This window comes from Nicotiana sylvestris, chromosome 2, assembly GCF_000393655.2.
Source record: "Nicotiana sylvestris chromosome 2, ASM39365v2, whole genome shotgun sequence".
Classification (NCBI taxonomy): domain Eukaryota; kingdom Viridiplantae; phylum Streptophyta; class Magnoliopsida; order Solanales; family Solanaceae; genus Nicotiana; species Nicotiana sylvestris.
In genome coordinates, this window is record NC_091058.1 from 113950867 (window position 1) to 113969763 (window position 18897).

The following is an 18897-nucleotide window of genomic DNA, read 5'->3' on the forward strand; positions in this document are numbered from 1 at the left end:
CTGTTACTCTCCCAGCTGTGAGCCAAGTCACCCAAAGAATGCACAGGGAAATTAAAATGAAACATCATTTAGGACAAAGTTAAATAGTCCATTTGGCAACGTAGAACACTGTTTCTATTTGGTAAATGCTCAGGTACCTGAAGCAGGGTGACTGCAATTTTGTATTGTGCACATATTGTGGCTTGAGCCTTTATGTCAGCTCCACGAGATTGATCCTTAGCCAGTGCTAAGAAAGCTTCATCAAAACAGGACAATGCATCTGGCAGCTGATTTTGCTCAAGATGGGCAAGACCAGTCTTGAAGCAAACTGGAGCAGCAGCCCCACGAGGAACCTATGACAAAGAAAGATGCAAATCGTAAGAAAATGATGAGGATTCTGCTTGGACATATTTGACCACAAGACTTTCAACCGACACTAGTGCTCAAGGACTTCCTCACTGTTTCTCTATAAATCCTTGTTGTATTTAGTTCCTTGAACCCGATAAAGGTTGATCCTTAGAATATACACCTTAACAGAACCACTATGTTCTTTGTTGTTAAACTTATTTCTTTATCTTCTTAACCTTTGACTTCCAATTCCCTTAACAAGTTAAAAAAAAAATTCACACATCGCTTGTTTAATCCTGATTTGCAACGATAAGGTTTAAAAAATGAAGAACTTTCTTGGAGTACCCAACTTTCTCAGCATCTTTGTATGTTCTAAATTCTAATAGAAGGGATTTCCCTTCTCTAGGGCAACTCAATCATATCCAAATTGGTCAAATTAGAAGAATAAGGTAAGCTAATTGGTGTGCAGCATTACATTTTCTCTTACCAGAACGCTCGATATTCAACCATGACCTAATGACAACAAATCACTGAATATTAGCAATCGAGTAAGGGTCCTATCCTGAGGCTTCGCTGTACCTCCTAACACTCCAGCGGATCAGAAATATCAACTAAGCATTACATAACCACCTCACCAACTTAGTGAAGAATCTGATGACAAAACCAACTGCTGGATAAATAAAAAAACCAGCTGTCTGTGCTTAACATTATCAATTGTGCAAACCAAAAGGAGTCCTAGAAAATTCTTCATGCTACTACCAACATATATAGCATTCAAAAGGCCCAATTTCCTTCTCATGCGCCAGCATTTGTACAGAGAAACGAAACAATGTTAATGCTTACTATCAATTTTTCCATAATTACTAATGATCCAGACAAATTCAGTATGAACAGGAATTGGTCACACTTTGAAATTCCTTAGTCAATGCAGGAATTCAGTATCCAGACAAATTTACTATTTAAGAGTGGAAAAGCATACTTACTTGTCCAGGTCGCACGGCTTTTGGAGGAGAAGGTGGACGTACCGAAGGTTGTCCTGAACCTGGAGCTTCAAGAGAACTGAGATCAAGAGGTTGGTTGGATACTGGAACTTTTGACATCTGAACATGAGGTTGCATGCCAGAAGGCTGAGTGAAGGGCTGTGGAGGAACACCACCATCAGGAAGACCAACCACCTCAAGTGAAACAGGTGGTTGAGTAGCTTGAGGGGGAACACCACCATCAGGCAGACCAACATCAGCTACAGATGCACTACCCTGGTTAGGTTGCATTTTAGTGGCTTCAGCAACTTGAGAACTTTGATCCAGCTTGGAAAGGAAAGTCCCCGGAGGAGGCAATGATGCCGCAACCTGGAGGGATGATATAGTATTCTGGAAGAAGTCCTCTGGAATGGGCCCTGCAGTAACTCCAGCACCCGCTGCCTTAGGAGCTAGATTCGGCATAGATGCAGATTGGGTCAATGAATTTGTTCCAAAAATATCGGCAGATGTAGAAACCATTGGAGTTGTGACTGGTCCAGTGGTTGCAGAAGAAGGTTGAGGTACAAGAAGGCCAAGATCTGGGGATGAACCAGTTAATGACTTTGTTCTACTGATCGGCAGGCCCAACTGTTTTGTGGCTTCTTTAATCTTGTTCACGTCCACTGTAGCAGATGTAACAGGCTTGTCTCTAATTCGTATGTGTAGTTTTTTCGTTTTTGACGTTTCTTCTTCATCACTGCTGGTACCATCAGCAGCAGATCCATACAGTGATTTCTTGAATTCTTCTTCTGCTTTTGTTTGCTCATCTACCACACTAGACCTGGCAACTTGCTTGCCAAGGCTTTCTAGTCCCATTAACATATCACCCTTGATTTCACCCTCAGGCAACCCTTTGGACTGGTTAGCTGTTGATGCAACTATAGCTTTTTGAGGTCCATTTGCCTTGTCTTCACCATTTTCAGCTTTAAATGCTTTCACCAAACTATCTTCTCTCACTTCTACAACATTACCTCTTCCTTTTATCAAACCAAGGTAAACACCTATATGATCCGTGACAATTGATGGAATTGTACCATCATCAGTTCTCATGTATGGCATCACCTCAGCAGCAAGCTCCCACTGAGGAATGCTCTTCAGATTAGTTGGTGTCTTGATCTCCCAATTACCACCACCCCATTCTGGTCCTTTAGGGACCATACTTTCAGCTGCAAAGTTTGCAAAGATACCTTGTGTCCAACCAGTTGAGCGCACCCTAAGGATCCTTTCACAATATCGTCGTAATTCTGAATCTGCACCTTCGTCTTCCAGTTTCTGTGCTAGTCGCCGCATTGCACTTGGGTTAAGGTGGCCTATAAATAGGTCAAGCATGCTTTCGTAGTCTGATATGACTTCAAAAGTTTCTTTAGCACTGTCAAACTGAGCATATCTGCAATCTCAAAATATAATCCAATATAAGAATGAGTGTAGTAAAAGTTGCTGGAATAAGATAGGAGCATATCAATTTTGCACCAGTCTCCCTGAGAGTTATCGAGTAATTGAGGTTACACAAAATCTCTGCCGGATAAGGAAAAGGTGGAATCTGGAAAAGTATTCTCTAAGGGTAATGCAATTGAGTGAAATTCATTTTGTATCGTACAAAAAAGGAATTCCATTTGTGTATGTGCTCCCGATAAACAGAAATAAGGTACTCTATTCCATTACATACATGTATCTACACATTGGACATTTGAAAGTATTGCAAATATTTTTACTTAATTGACGATGTAGACGAAAAACAAACTGCAAACATTACCAAAGTAGAAATTGTATCATTTTAATTCACAGTAGACTACTATTCCAAGCATATATCAAAGCGGCACACGATGCTCGATGATAAAACTGTTCTATTTGAGCAACACGCAAAAGTAGCAATCAATTTTTTGAACCAACACGTAGCTACTGCTGCTGTCACATGGGCACGTTATTATACGCTGAAACTTGGTCTAACATTCATGTCATATTACCTGTCCTACTAAAGCAAAATCATGTCACACTACTGGTCCGTCTCAGATATTAGGAACAAGCTAATTCACGTAGTTCAAAATATAACAAAGGCAGAGAGCTTTGCTGACATCACAAAAGTAATGGGCAGGTGCCCCTAACAAGCATATGAAGCAGAACATGTTAAACCAGAGTAATTGTTGACAGACTAAAACAAAAAAGACACTGAAGAATAAGATATCAATTTGCGTGACAGTTTATCGAGCATGTCCCAATTTGATTTGCTGGAGAGATAAACCAGTGGCCCTTTCCATTGTACAAGCAAGATTGGTTGGATTAGCTCACTTTTCTGCTATGTTGCGCGGGACTCTCCAAAATGATGCCGCACCCGTGTCGGATCCTCCAAAATTACACTATTTTTGGAGGATCCGACACGCACCCGGCAGCATTTTCGGAGAGTCCGAGCAACATAGCTTTTCTGTAGGTTACATATTCACTTATACGGATTTCTTGATTGCCTCTGCGTCAGGCAAATTTGGTTAATATTCTTAATGTGTGTATCCGCGATAATCTCATTTCTTTCGTCGGAGAGGGGTCCACCTTTTATTTCTACATCTAGGATTCGACTTGTACAATGGATACTAATAGGAACTCAGCCATTGTGGGGCAAGGAGAAGTTTGATTCAGAGGGAGGAGAAGAGGCAAATAGTGAAACAGAATCTCAGGAATAACACCAGAATAAATGTCATTTGGGACAAGCTACAGAAAGAAAATTAGAAGACTTACAATAAAACTATAAAGATCCAGAAATTATTCTCTACCTTTTATATACAAATTAATAATTAGAGATATCTGCTCCTTTTTTCTTACAGAAAAGATCTACCTCCACGTGCAAAATGGTTATATTGCTGAGATAAATAATAATAGGAAAAACTTGTCGGAAAGCAAGTAGAAAATCTCCAAGTATATAGCTTTTAATTGGAACCACAATCACATAGTCCAAGTGATATTTGATTATGGCTTGTCAACAAAGAGAACGCAAAGCTGTAAACAGTAGGTAAAGTCCAAGCAGGTCAAACACCAAAGCCAAGAAAAAAAGAAGAAAAAAGAATAACAAATAGCAAAGACAGGATAACATGAACTCAAGGACAGAGCACATAATTCTAGACATTTTAAACAGAAAATTATAAAATATTGCCATGATTACATACTTTATGCAAGCATAGCCCAATTGACGAAAGCGCTGGAACAAATGTGAAGTTGGGGGGCATCTTGGATAATCTCTTGAACGCAGAAACTCGTCCTTTAAGACAGACAATGCAGTAGAAAACCGGAGCGCTTTGATTGCATAGATCCCTCTCAATACCTACTCAGATCAGCAAATATAAATACAAACACAATGCCAAGTTATCACAACATATGGTTCTGCAAACGATTGGTTGCAGGGGGAAGGTAAAGTACTATGAGTTATCTCAAGTTAGTACATTTGGAGAATGTAAAAGTGATTCACTGCAACCTCCCCTTCCACTTTTGGAGGGCTTCAAATGCTAGCATGGTGGGGTATCTAACCCTCCACACTAACTTCCACTCCTCTTTTACTTCCTAACCAGACAAGTGAAGCAACTCTTATCTGTAAATAACTTCTATCCACTTTTACTTCTCTCCTCCAGTCGCTCCTCTTTTCACCCCAAACAAACAAAACATAAAATACAAACAAATTACCTAATAATTTTACCTGAGTGAACTGTGGGCCTGACTGGGACAATGACACGGCAAGATCACCACAAACTGGCGGACCTCTAGCAAGTATGTCAAGAGATCTTGGAGTTATTCGTAGACTGTCAAACCTTCACATAACAAAAGCCCGAAAACTGTCAAATATCACCACTTTCTCATAATATTACTAACAAGCTTTTATGCAAACATTTCATAGTCAATGTACAACTAAGAAGCGTAAGGAAACTGCAATCATGTCGAACCTTTCCTCTCCCATTTGTATTCAACTACTACGAAATCTGAAATATACACCAAGATATCCTAAATATATTCATCATCTATAAAAACTCTTTATATTAATTGCAATATCCAAGTTTCAAGCCCAAGCGGCATGGACATAAAGGATTAATACAGCCGACACTGACTAGATTGAGATTGGGCATAGTTGATCGGTTGCTTGATGGATTCCAAGTTCCAAAAAGATTTAGGACAGTTTTTTAGCAAAGACACACAGAATCATGTTAAAACTGGTTCTTCAGAATTGTACATGCAAAAGATCTTCCCTAATCTTATTTATCAGACCTTTCACATTACACAATCGACTGAAAAGTTTGTAAATACACTTATCTAGCCTAAATTCAATTATTGCATCTTTTGGCAGTTGATTAAAAAGGCCATAAAATTTAGACGTCCAAAGGACATCAATGATTATTTTTTTTAAAAAAAAGGTGTGGCTATGATTAACTATGTAAGTATGTATTAAGCTTTTGAGCGAAGGGAATTGCATCAGACTAGAAGGTTATATCATCCCAAAAACTGCAAATATAAATATAGAGTAATAGAGAACATAATTCTTTTCTATGGAAAAAAAAAGATGAAAAAGAAATCATCAAATGGAGAACGAAAAAGGTTGCAAATTGAGTAGAAAATGATGAAGAAACAAGAGTAAATCATCAAAAACTCGTCATAGTCCAGAAATTATTTGCTGTATATTATAATATAGAGGCATCTCATTCCTGATACAAGGACAGAAAGCAGAAAGAAAAAAACAAAATATTAGGTACTAAGTACTTCATAGCAAACTAAATTTTACCTCAGTTTCTCCTCTGTAATACATTTCATAATGTAGCCAAAAGAAAAAGAATTTTTTTTACTGTAAATCCATAAGACAGCCAAAAATTGTTTAATAAGAAAACAACCAAAAGTTGCCTGAGAGAACTGGCATTTTTTAGAGCTTTGCAGACTGAAAAGATACCAGTTAACAACTAATTAGGACTTCTAACAAATAGATTTAAAGCATTCAACTCGGGATAAGTGGTTATTCTTTAAAGCTACATATCTTCTCTATTTACAATAGATGATAATTACAACAAATACGTGATGGTCTCTTCGATATTCCAATTACAAAAGCGATCCAATAAAATCTTAGTAGTAGGTCTTTGTTCACACCGTGCTCATTAAGGCAAAAAATATGAGCAAAAACTAACACAGAGGGTAAAAATTGACACAAAAAGGAATTTGAAATGTCACAAATTACTTCATAGTTGTCTTTACACACTTACCTAATACGACTAACTTAAGTTATCAAATGTTTTAGAATCAACTTTGTTAGCTAAATCAAGGTAATTCATTCGACAAAGGATTCCAAAAACAAAATTAGAACTACTTGAGTCAATAAACTAAATTTCGTGGTTGGCGATAAATTATGCATGCAAGCACCAAGAAAGATTTAAATAGTGCAATCAGATCAAACATTTAAGTAGCATGAAAGAAATTAAAGATGCCAAACTAAAAGTCTAAAAGCATCAACATTTTGTAGAAGGAAAACCTTGAGGTTATCTGATATAGGATCTCTGAGAGGTCAAGCTTCTGTTCAAAATATTGTTGCATTGTGGCAAACCCAACAAGGAGAGGTTCAAGAAGTCCAACAAGACAGTTTTTGATTTCAACCCCTTTCTTTTGTCTAGGATTTATATCTGTAGGGTTGGCAAGCAGCAGCCGATCATTCAAAGCTCCAAGCAATACTGCAAAAGGAAGTCATGTAGGCAAAGTAGTTAAGCATCCAAGATTGCATGAAAAAAAGATGTAACAAACGAGAACAAATAGAACTGGATAGCCCCAAGCATGGAAGCATGTACATGCAGTTTGGAGGAAGACTTAAATATCCACCTGCATTAGGCATACTAATCGAAAGTATAGTCCTCACTTTGCCATCCCACCCAAGCATACTAACAGCAGTGGCAGTTGAAAAAAGAAGTGCCGGCCCAAGCCACAGAATAGATCTATAGTATCCAAAAAGTTAAGAATCCCAGCATATATAGAATAGCCTACATAAAGATAAATAAACTGAGGAGGCAATAAAAATAACAGGAACGATAAAAGGAATGCATTCAAGGATATTGAAGGAAGTCCTTTGTCAAACTTTGTAGAACTGCATGCCAGGATATCCAGATCTGCTGAAACAATAAGCACCCTATGTGTGGTCAATACACCAGCAACGTAGCCCCTGAGAGTTTCTTGCCAGTGCACCTGAAAAATATCATACTTGTGAAGGAAGCAGTTCTTGGGAAAAAAACCATAACAAACAGGAATGGAACTCAATATGCGAAGCTACTAATATTTGTATTGGAACTTTCTTAAACAAGACCTGATAGAGAGAAACATATCCTAAACAATTTACCTGGAGAACAATCTCATTTACTTTCAATTTGATAAATTTTCTTCCTTCAGCTTTTGTTGATATGTAATGGCCATCAGCATTTGAGAGGCGGTAATTTTGAACCAGTTTTGCCAAGCCAATCTGGTCACCATGGGTAGCAAATACCAAAGTTGATTCTAAAAAACCAAAATGATTGGATCAATCAGGATTGCCGCAGCAGTTTACATAATATATTTCATGGAACCCCCTTCAAACATACCTATTGGAGTTGAGAAGACGCGATGAACTTCAGTTTCGAACATAAACTGCATTGGACCCTTAGTAGTACCAACATCAGTGTCAGTAGACTGGTTTTGATCAATGGCGCCATTCTTTTCTTTTGCAACTTGTAGAGCAGCTCCAGGCAAAATATACAAGGACAGCCCAGTCTTATCCTCATCTAGAATTGCATAGTGATTCTCATTAGGGCCAACAAAGGCAGCATCTAGACCTGGAGCAAAGGGGAGTAAACTCATTATTTTGATACTTAATGAGTCATGACAGAACTACTAGAAGTTCTGATAGATGGTGAAAACCTTTAATTGTAGTTGCTTTACTATTAGCAAGTTGGTAATCTGTATTTTCCCAATAAAGAACCACTTCATTTGTGGCGCCGCTGAACTCAAAAACGACGAGGAAGAGGTGCTGCTTTTTACTATAAATAATGTACTTCGGATGAAATTCTACATTTCCAGGAATCTGAAAGAACACAAAAATTGTCAGTTTCAAAAGTGCAAAAGATTGCAAATGTGTACTGCTCTAACATACTAATTGAAAATAACAATTAAGTATACCGATGCGTAAAGCTTCTTGTAAATATTTTCTACTCCAGAAGATATATTGTATGCCATAAGGTTTGAGCCTTCAACATAGAAAGCCCTGACGGGATAGTGAAGAACTCGGTTCTCTTTATTGAAAAAATTTAGATCCAGATGAAATGGCTGCATAAGATAGCTATTAGAGGCTATATCAAGCAAAACTGTGTGAAGAGAGTAGAAACTTAAATAGTTGATAATGATTACCTGACAAACTGGGACATCTTTCAAATAATGTTTAGTATCCAGGATTGTGATGAGAGGTAACCGAGAAATTGGAGCACTTTTTGCATGACCTTCCATAAAATGCTGCCAAAATAAGGTCAAGGTGACTTTTCTTATATATATTGACTTCCTTAAAAGGCAAGTTACTGTTGATCTAACATTATAACTAAAAAAAGGCAGCCTGGTGCATTAAGCTCCCGCTATGCGCAGGGTCCGGGGAAGTGCCGGATCACAAGGGTCTATTGTACGCAGCCTTACCCTGCATTTCTGCAAGAGGCTGTTTCCACGGCTCGAACCCGTGAGCTCCTGGTCACATTATAACTAATAACTAATAATCCCTCTATTTCAAATTCAATGTCTAGTTTTTTTTTCCTTATTGTCTTGCTCTTGCATAATGGTTTAAACTTAAGGTCTTTTCAAGAAGCTTAAATTGTTCTTCAATATTTTATGCAAACCATTTTCATCTAGTTATTATGCAATTTTCAAATATATTCTGCCCCCAGAGATTTGGTTCAACCATAAAGGTGTGCAATATATCCTGACGAGTTGCAATTGGTTCTTTGAATTCAACTTTGATGGGTTGAATTAACGTCGACATTATTGCATGTTGTATGCTGAAACTAGTTATTTTAATTGCAATTTGGAAATGTAAGTACTGATTGAATATTTGGTAACTTTTTAAATTCTGTAAAATATGCATTTCACTTCTTGCTTTTTGCTTCAAGCCTACATATCCCTAACCTTCTATCAGCTAACAATGCAACTCCTCCACATACCTTGTGAAGAAATTTTGCTGGTTTATTTTTCTATCATAAAGAAGGTAGGTATAACGTTTATTATAATCGTGGTATCCGGGCCAGCTTACGCGCACCTCGACTAATTCCACGGGGTACTTATAACTCTGTCCACTAGGATTGGAATAAATCATCTGGGATTTGAACCGAAGACCTCATGGTTCTCAACCCACTTCATTGACCACTAGGATACAACATTAGGTGCAGTTAGGTAGGTATAATATTTAAACTAGCAATTAGTTTCTCAATCAATTTTTGATAACTATGGTGTGTGGATCAACTTGCACGCATCTCAAATATTCCACTAGGTCCCTGCTACCTCGCACCAGTTTATAGGGTAACTCTGTCCACTAACGTTTAGGCAGATGAAAAGAAATCATCTAAAGTTTTTGTAGCTTCCACAAATTTTAGGAATTTGATCTATATAAGATAGGCCGTACTTCAACTGAAAAAATTGTAAAACAAAGAGAAGGGCTTACGCTATAAAGAAAAGCCTTTCGTGCAATATCCGAAATTGTGAGCTGACTTTGCCTGACACAAGAAATTTTTTAAAAAAACATTATTACTAGAAACCTTGTGGCAACTCAAATGGTCAAGTAGTAAAATCTGAGAATTAAGTTACAAGTAGATTATATGAAAAAATAGTGAACCAACAAAAATTCTCAAAGAAAACACAACCTTCGTGTTTTTTTAATAAACAAAATAAAAAATACGAGAATCCAACCTCGTATTACAATTGTTATTTACCAAATAGATCAAATATTGTATTCGAAGTACTAGAGTTGGCAAAATGGATAAACATGACAAAAGGATAGGCTAAACCCTACAAATCATGAACGAGAAGTAGGTTAACAATAAATTGTTGATAAACTGATTTACCATGTATAAGCAATACATGTACATTTATTAAAAATTTATGATATAGAAGAAGAATATAGAGATGAGGATCAGGCGATCCTAGACTAGAAGAAAACAAATTAAACAGACCAAGCTCTTTTAACTTCACCAAAGATTAGTCAAGCAATATGATGGAAGAGGCCTATAGCCTTACACCACCAGGAAGACAAGAAAACCACTCTACTAATATATGGTGTCATCTCTTCTATAGTGTAGTTATTTTTTGGGAAGTCAAGCTATAGTTTCTAATTTATCCCTAGTACTGTGACACTTCTGCATATCTTCCATGGTGCTTAGCTTAGTTTTTTGGCGAGAACTGCAATTTAACCCTTTCGGCACTACTTAAACATAATGAAAGGTACATTTTCTTTATCGCAATATTGAAATCTTTTGAGTAAAAAAAAACAGTAGCGACGACAAGCATGATTGGTTCTAACTGAATGAAAGAAAGAGAAATCCTGTAAGCAGGAACAATGATTTGAACTTCATACAGCTCTGCAATATTCTTTGGTTGGTTTAGGCTATGGGACACACTTGGGTTATATCCTCCCTTGACGCTTTTGAAAACCAGATTACTAAACCAAAACCACCCTCCTTCTTAGGAAGAAAAACCATATTTTTTATAACCATCACGTCGGTGCTAGCTTGAGCACACCTCGACTAGTTCCACGGAGTAGAAAGAAAAACCATGTCCCAATTACAAAGACAAATACCTCTTCCCACCCATCCAAAGAAAATCATGATGAGCAATGCAATCCAACTCACAACCACCTTAGGGATTTTGAAATATAAATATGAAATGAACTGCCCGAAAAAGCACTTCAAGTGTAAAAATTGGGGTGTCTAAAACTTCACATGGCCTCAAAGACTTTTATAAAGCAGATGAATAATCAGCCTAAATTTTCGTACATGAGGGAATGGGATATCTTAGGAACAGAGATGATGAAAGTGTAGTTAATGCTCTGAGGTAACTTTGTTAGCATAGAATTATTTAAACTTCACGAGATCCCCGTTAACTACATCCCTACAAGTACGGACAGAAGACATGGTAAACCATCAAGACCACAAGCTTTATCCTTTGATTGTGGTATGTATTTGTCGATCAACTCAAGGTGCACCTTTATTTTGTTTTTTTGGTAGTTATCTATACCCCAATTAGCTAATCACAAATTGATCATAGTTGAAATTTGACAGACTTTAAAAAAAAAAAGGAAGTTTTTCTTTCTTCCAATCCAAGTAGTTTTTATACGCCAATCACATTGATCATAGTTGAAAAATCATCAAAGAGATAAAACAAAATAAAGAAGTGCAAGACAAGAAAGTTCTTTCTACCAATCCAAATAAGAAAAGCAGGAAAACACTAAAATAAGAGTTAGACAAATACTAAGAACTAGCATTAGACTTCTTCCCCATTTTCAACCTTTATCTGTCCATTTGTATGTGCTGCTACTCAGCATTTTCATAACTTCCCTACAAACCCAAGGAAACTCTTTAATAATAAAAGTAGAAAGGAGAGGATATGTAACTTTCCCGACTTGCAGAAGTAAAATCATATGTGACACACACACGCGCGCATGCATGCATGCGTGTATCAGTGTATGTGTATATGTGTGTGTGTGGTATATGGATGTAGTTAATGCATATAAAACAAGGAATATTAACCAAGATAGTGCAAAAAGTATACCAATAAAAGAACAGAACAAAAAGCCTAGCCTATAGACATTTAAGGTTAAAGAACAGAGAATAGAAAAGCTCATCAGCTCCTCTTTCGCTAATATGTGTGTGTGTGATTTTTTTCTAAAGCTGAAAATTTATCCCGTATATCAGAGAAGATTCTCCCTCAACACATCAGTTATTTCGTTCAATCAAAAGACACACAAATACTGAGGCTCAGGAATGAAAAAAGGGGTGCAATCGAAGTTCTATAGCGTAAATATTAGCAGTGTCCAACCGATCAAAAAGAAAACATTAGCACTGCCCATATGATGCAACTCTCACTTTTATCTGATGATCCATCAAGAAATTATCTAGGGGAATAATTCTCAATATGGAGAGTGCAAAAGGGGGCAGCAGAGATGTGGAAAGGATGGACAACAACAGGCAACCAACCGAAGGCCTAGACCAGATGCACGGAGACAGGAATGTTGTTTAAATTCATTAGAATCATTTCCACCGCTTGAAATGACTAGTCAACTACAGGCTAATGACAGGAATATATAAAAGATGAAGAATGACATTAGAGAGGATGATTTGCATTGCAAGCAAAGTGTAAGTTTCATCACAATCTAACTGAATATTCAATTTATACTTGGATATGAGCATTGAAATGTTTTCCAATGAGGTCATAGCTAGCATTGTCATTAGACAAGCAAGCAAAAAAGTACTAACCAAACCATCCAACTTCTCCATGTCCCAATGAATTCCAATCAAATGTTCTTAAGAACAGTAATTACATTATTTTTGTTCACAGAAAATTCAAATACCTCGCCCAAACAGAGAAAATTATATGCAACGAAAAATCAAGTAAAGCTTAAAATTCACAACTTGGGTTTCCTGAATGTTACTCGCTCTAATCAAAAGTGAACAATGATAAGGCCCAACTCACCCTTTCAAATAATGTTCTTGTAGCTGAGCTTTAAGTTGGTGATCAGCTAATATTCCGGATGAACCAAGGGCTGAAAGCTTTTCCTTCAAGACAGATGCTGCACGGGATCATAAAATTAGAACAGCAAGGTGAAGATATAGAATACTTGATACCATAGTTATATTAAAGTGATCACAAGACCACCGATAACCATATTAAAGAACATTTATCCCAAAAAAATATTTTTTGATTACAGATTACATTTTTTTCTTTTTGATAAAGTAATATTGATGCTCTCGGCTCCCCTTGTATATGTATGCTATACAACAATACAATGCTTATAAAAAAAGATAGTCCTTTACAACAAAAAAAACAATCATTTACACTAATAAGGACCTTGTGGTGCACTAAAAGTTAACCAAACTAAAAAAAAAACATACTGATTGCATACTCTAAGGGAACAGACAATAACAGCAATTAGCAAATACATATAACGCCTCTCCCATTATCCCAAATGGAGATCAGAGAGGGGATAAAAGTAAAATGAATAAGAGAACACATGGTGCACGTAAGAGCCTTCAACACACTCTTTTAACCTCCATCAACAACCCAAGATATGTTAAACACTTGGGATCACAACCAATTACATGTGTCGAATCGGAAGATAGTTGCAAATGCCACTACATTCCAAGAACATGCACACAGTAACCACAATAGTACAGCCACATAAAAAGTTAGGTATGCTGAACACTTGGGATCAGAACTAGAGCAATTAAATGTATCAAAAGATTGTAGCCAATTCCATTACTAATTTTCTCAGCAAGACCATCCAAATAGTAACAACAGTGTAGTCACATAAACAGCCACACCATTTTGGAAACTGCAATTTTTCATGATTCGATAACTCTGGTATATCATACTACAAATTGAAACCCAGGTTACAGAGAAATCAAATGAAGTGCCGAACAACATTTGTAGAAAAGAAGACCTAACTTGATAAACACGTCTGACAAATTATACTACCACAAGAATCCAATGAAACCTTCAATGATGATATAAAGGCTCTCAGTTAAATAGGAAGGACTAACAGAACTTGAGACGTGCAAGAAAAAATTTAGCACCAATATAAGATATGGTATTGAAATCTACTTACCCTTTACTCAAAAATGATATGGTATTGAAATCTAATAAATGTAAGAATTAAAGCACACCACATGATTCTTAATTAAGAAATACCTGAAGATCCCCTTGCACCTTGCAGAACTGCAAATAATTGTTTCCTTCCATCCCTAGTAAAAGCAGCTCTATTTTTTCTATTGTCAGCACCAGTCAAACTCTGTAGGAAAACACATAAATGTCTGAGTGCCAACACAAGTCACAGGCATGTGACATAAATCGAAATGCTCACCATAAAAAGCAACGCAGCTAGGTTTAATTTCGGGTGAACTTCTAATGCCCTGATTCGAGGGAGTGGATAAACTGTTTCTCCTCCTTGCTGAGATAGAATTCTAGGGATGTCAATGGATTCAATTGCTGCACCATAGCAGATAACTTATCAACATATAGCATCAACAGAAATGAGATCAACAGATCACAAAGAAACAAGTAGAAACGGCCTTATGTACTCCTTCAGTCTCATTTTGTGTGATACAATTCTACTGACATGGAGATTACAGTTCTAATTTGAAATTCGTATGTTGTTGGCAGCAGTAGAAAGAAAAGTATATAGTAGTTATTGCACCATAATGTACTAAATTTGACTTTTCAAATGAATTTTAAATCTTCAAAGTAGTTGAAGTTATGTAAGATATTTGTTATTTCTAAATGGATCAATACTTTTGGAGGTTCTCAAACTAGAAAATATATCAAATAAAAATGAGAAGAAAAGAGTACTATTTGAGAACAGGTTCCATGATGTGTTGTGTCAGTTCTAAATTTTGATCGGTAAGAAATTGGACCATTTCACGATTCGTGCGTATCATCCTAGCGTAGGGGACTTAGGGGCATGCTAATCTTCTCTCTGATCGCTCCACTTTTTTTGGATGACCCTGAAGAGACTGTGTCAGTTCTAAATTTAATCAGCAATAAGAATAGCGTTGTTTACCTGCAGGAAACACCTTAAAAGAGCCTAAACTTTAATATATGAGCCTACTCATCTTCTCTTCTTCTTTTTTTTTGTGTGGGGGGGGGGGGTGTTGGGGGGCGGGGAGTCAAAACACCATTTATAATGTAAAAACACCACAAAATGAAAAGTTAAACTGATGTCAACCTATATTTTTACCACCAAAGCTGAACGGTTCATTTAAATATCTTTACTACCTCTCAAGCCTCTTAAAATAATTAACATATATTAGAAACTCCTCATTCATGTCAAACAACTAAACCCAGGTGATCTCATGAAAGCTTCAGGGGATTCAAAGAATTGAGTGTACCAGCAGGCTCGAAAAAGTTTGCTTGCATGGGTGGCTTGTTGGGATTCAGTACCACCCTTGTTTTCCATACTTGAATATTTCCATCCTTGGACAAAGTGACCAGCAACCGCAACATTGGCAGCCAAGAAACTGATGTGATAGGTTGAGAACCCACTTGTGTACTGTTATTGCAAGCAAAAATTAAAAGATTACAATCCAGAAATGCCTACAGGAATAGGACTTTTTATTGCACAAAATCCCTCTTTTTGTTTTTATCAGAAGGATTCCTGATTCTTGTAGGTGTTAAGTTGCTTCAGTTCTCTATAAATATATCCTACTTAAAGTACATTTTTAAAATAAAGTATAATCCATATATGTAGAAGAAATGTAAAATTTCAACATTTAACATCAGAAATTGGAACTTCTATAATGATAGTTGTCAGAGTTGGTTTTTCCAAGTTCAATCGGCAAAATACATTATTCCAGAACTCATTCAGGTTTAGATTTTTATTCAACATTTCCTTTCAGAACTCGGGTTATTTATAATGCATGTATATCTTTTTAAGAAAACACACTTTAAAAGGAAACTGAGATCTTAGTGAAAGTGTAACGACCCGACCGGTCGTTTTGAATAGTACAATCCCGTTTCCCCATTTATTGCTAAAGTCATGCTTTACAGTTGTTATGTGACTTGCCAGGGTAATTGGTTTGGGTTCAGTGAGGTTTTGAAATGAATTGAGACACTTAATCTCCAAGAAGGGAGCTTAAGTTGAAAATTTGACCGGAAGGTGAAATATGTGTAAACGACCCCGGAATGAAATTTTGATGATTCTAATAGCTCTGTATGGTAATTTCGGGCTTAGGAGTGTGTCCGAATAATTATTTTGAGGTCCGTAGCTAAATTAGGCTTGTAATGGCGAAAATAAGAAATTTAAGTTTGGAAGTTTGACCGAGGAGTTAATTTTTTGATATCGGGATCAGAATCCAGTTCTGAAAATTTTCATAGCTTCATTATGTCATTTATGACTTGTGTGCAAAATTTGAGGCCAACCGGAATTTATTTCATAGGGCAGTATTCTTGGAATCTTATAAATAAATAAATAAATAAAGAGCAGTCGTACTTTGACTGCAAGATGTAAACCACAGTGTTTACAGAAGAAAATTAGACCATGTCACCGAAAGTTTGTTTCTCTCCATCCATAAAAGTCCACATTGGGTGGGTGAGTTAACTCATTAAACTTATATATTTATATGCAATCACTATTTATTGAAAGACCTTATCAACTCCAGAGTGCGAATTCTCCTTTTCTTCATTTTTGGACTTATTTGAGGTACTTATACCTTTTTTTTTTAATTTGGTTTATCTGTTAAAGTTTTGATCTTTATCTTATGGCAGTTTAGTATTTGATTAAAGTAAGTAGCTTTAATTCGGGTTTAGTCTAGTAAAGTTTTGATCATTATTTTGTGGCAGTTTAGTATTTGATTAAAGTAAGTAGCTTTAATTCGGGTTTAGTCTAGTAAAGTTTTGATCTTTGTTTTATGGTAGTTTATTTATTTATTTATTTATTATTAAAGATGTTAGATTTAAATCTTGATATGTGAAATGGGTTTTACTCGTTGCTTCATTTGGTTGTCTTATGGTTGAGTAGTTTTCTTTTACTGCAGGATTTTATAGTACCATGTAGATTACTCAAAACTTTTTTTTAGTTTTTCTTTTCTGATTACCTTTCTTTGATTGTTGTTGTGCTTTTGGCCAAAACGTTTGGAACTTTCTTTTTATGTTTCATCCAGATCTCATCCAAGATATTTTTGTTTCTTTAGTTTACAATAGTTCCTTTTCTTGGCACCTTTTTATGATTTTTTTTTTGGTATTGCTCTGACAACTGATTGTTCTTCCATCTTGCATTCGGATTTGTTTCACGTTTGCTTCCATGAACTAGTTTTGTAATTATTGTTTTTCTGGTTGTTGTTGTTGTTATTATTTTGGCAAGATTCGAGCAATTCAGAATTGAATAATCGAGGAAAAGGCCTACTAGTGGATTAAATTGGAGCAAGTCGAGGTAAGTGACTTGTCTAACCTTGCGTGGGGGACTTTCCCTTAGGATTGGTATTAATGTGCTAATTGCAATGTATTGAAAGTCATGTACATGAGGTGACGAGTGTGTACACGGACTAAATGTGGAAGGTTATACTTTTAAATTGTGTAGATCACTTTTGCATATTAATTAAATCATTTACTCCTGTTGTATTCATTGTCATTGAATTATTTTCATATCATTGAAATTCGTCTGACCTTTTCTTGCTAATTTCCTATCTGTTAAATTGAAACTTGTTTCTTTTATTTGTGCTCATTATTTGAAGGTTGTGTTTTTTTTTTTAATATGAAGTATTTGGCATGGTAAATATTGGTATGGAATCAAGGTGATAAATTGTGAAATATTAGTTGTTGAGATTTTATACCCATCGAGATTGAGCAGTGAGCTTTTTATTGTGGAAAATATTATTGTTGTTGATTTATTTTGGCAAGTTGAAATATTTGAGCACTTGAGGTACAGATTGTGATATATTGTGATAATGATACGCATGTGGTGGTATAAGGTCTGGGTGTTGAAACGCATGCTTTGAGATAAGGATGGCTTGATACGCGTGGCTAGTAGGGGAACTACTAGAAGTCATGCGGTGAAATAAGGGTGGCTAAAACGCGGGATGCTATTTTGGGAAAAATATTTTCTTTAAAATTAAATGTGAAGGCTCCCGCGGTGATATAAGGAAATGAGATATTGTGAATTTATTTATGATTTGGGACTACGAGGCGGTACCTCGGGAGTGCACCTGTTGATATTTCTTTATGACTGCATTTACTTTCCAGTTATTTTATGACTCTTTATTTATTGAATTGAAGTTTTCCCTTCAGTAAGTTATTACTAATTGCTCTTATTCTGTGTTGTTAAATTTTGACATAATCTTTATGTGACATGTTTCCATTTGTCATTACTGCTATTATATTGTTAAACTTCTTGCCCTGTCTTTTATTACATTCCAGTAGGGCCCTGACTTGACCTCGTCACTACTCAACCGAGGTTAGGCTTGACACTTATTAGGCACCGCCGTGGTGTGCTCATACTACACTTCTGCGCATTTTTTTGTGCAGATTCAGGTACTTCTTATCAGACCAGGTACCCGTGAGCTAGCTGTGCGTGGAAACTTCAAGGTATATCTGCCAGCGTCTGCAGACCTAGGAGTCTCCCTCTATCTTTACTATCTTGTTTCTTTATCTTTATTAGACTCTGACATTTAGAGCTATTTTAGGACTCCTTCTAAAAGCTTGTGACTTGTATTTTCGCCAGGTTTTGGGAATTTTATTATGTACTGATTAATGGATATTTTGAGAATTTTTAAATTGTTATTTGATTATTCCGCATGTCACAAGGCTTACCTAGTCTTAGAGACTAGGTGCAGTCACGATATCC

The 18897-nt window shown here is 36.3% G+C and overlaps 1 protein-coding gene and 1 pseudogene across 1 annotated transcript in view; both read right to left on the reverse strand.

Annotated features, from left to right (window-relative positions):
* Positions 1-18897, reverse strand: part of LOC104219443 (uncharacterized) — a 33899-nt gene that overhangs the window by 1724 nt on the left and 13278 nt on the right. Inside the window, exons 7-23 of the mRNA XM_009770134.2 lie at positions 15449-15609; positions 14425-14549; positions 14253-14352; positions 13038-13134; positions 10015-10066; positions 8724-8825; positions 8496-8642; positions 8238-8400; positions 7922-8152; positions 7684-7838; positions 7404-7532; positions 7173-7290; positions 6832-7027; positions 5023-5134; positions 4499-4653; positions 1311-2733; positions 138-332 (exon numbers count right to left, since the gene is read on the reverse strand). Coding sequence (XP_009768436.1) covers positions 138-332; positions 1311-2733; positions 4499-4653; positions 5023-5134; positions 6832-7027; positions 7173-7290; positions 7404-7532; positions 7684-7838; positions 7922-8152; positions 8238-8400; positions 8496-8642; positions 8724-8825; positions 10015-10066; positions 13038-13134; positions 14253-14352; positions 14425-14549; positions 15449-15609 — 3661 coding nt within the window. The remainder of the gene's footprint in view (positions 1-137; positions 333-1310; positions 2734-4498; positions 4654-5022; positions 5135-6831; positions 7028-7172; positions 7291-7403; positions 7533-7683; positions 7839-7921; positions 8153-8237; positions 8401-8495; positions 8643-8723; positions 8826-10014; positions 10067-13037; positions 13135-14252; positions 14353-14424; positions 14550-15448; positions 15610-18897) is intronic.
* Positions 14963-15074, reverse strand: LOC138886684 (U6 spliceosomal RNA; annotated as a pseudogene).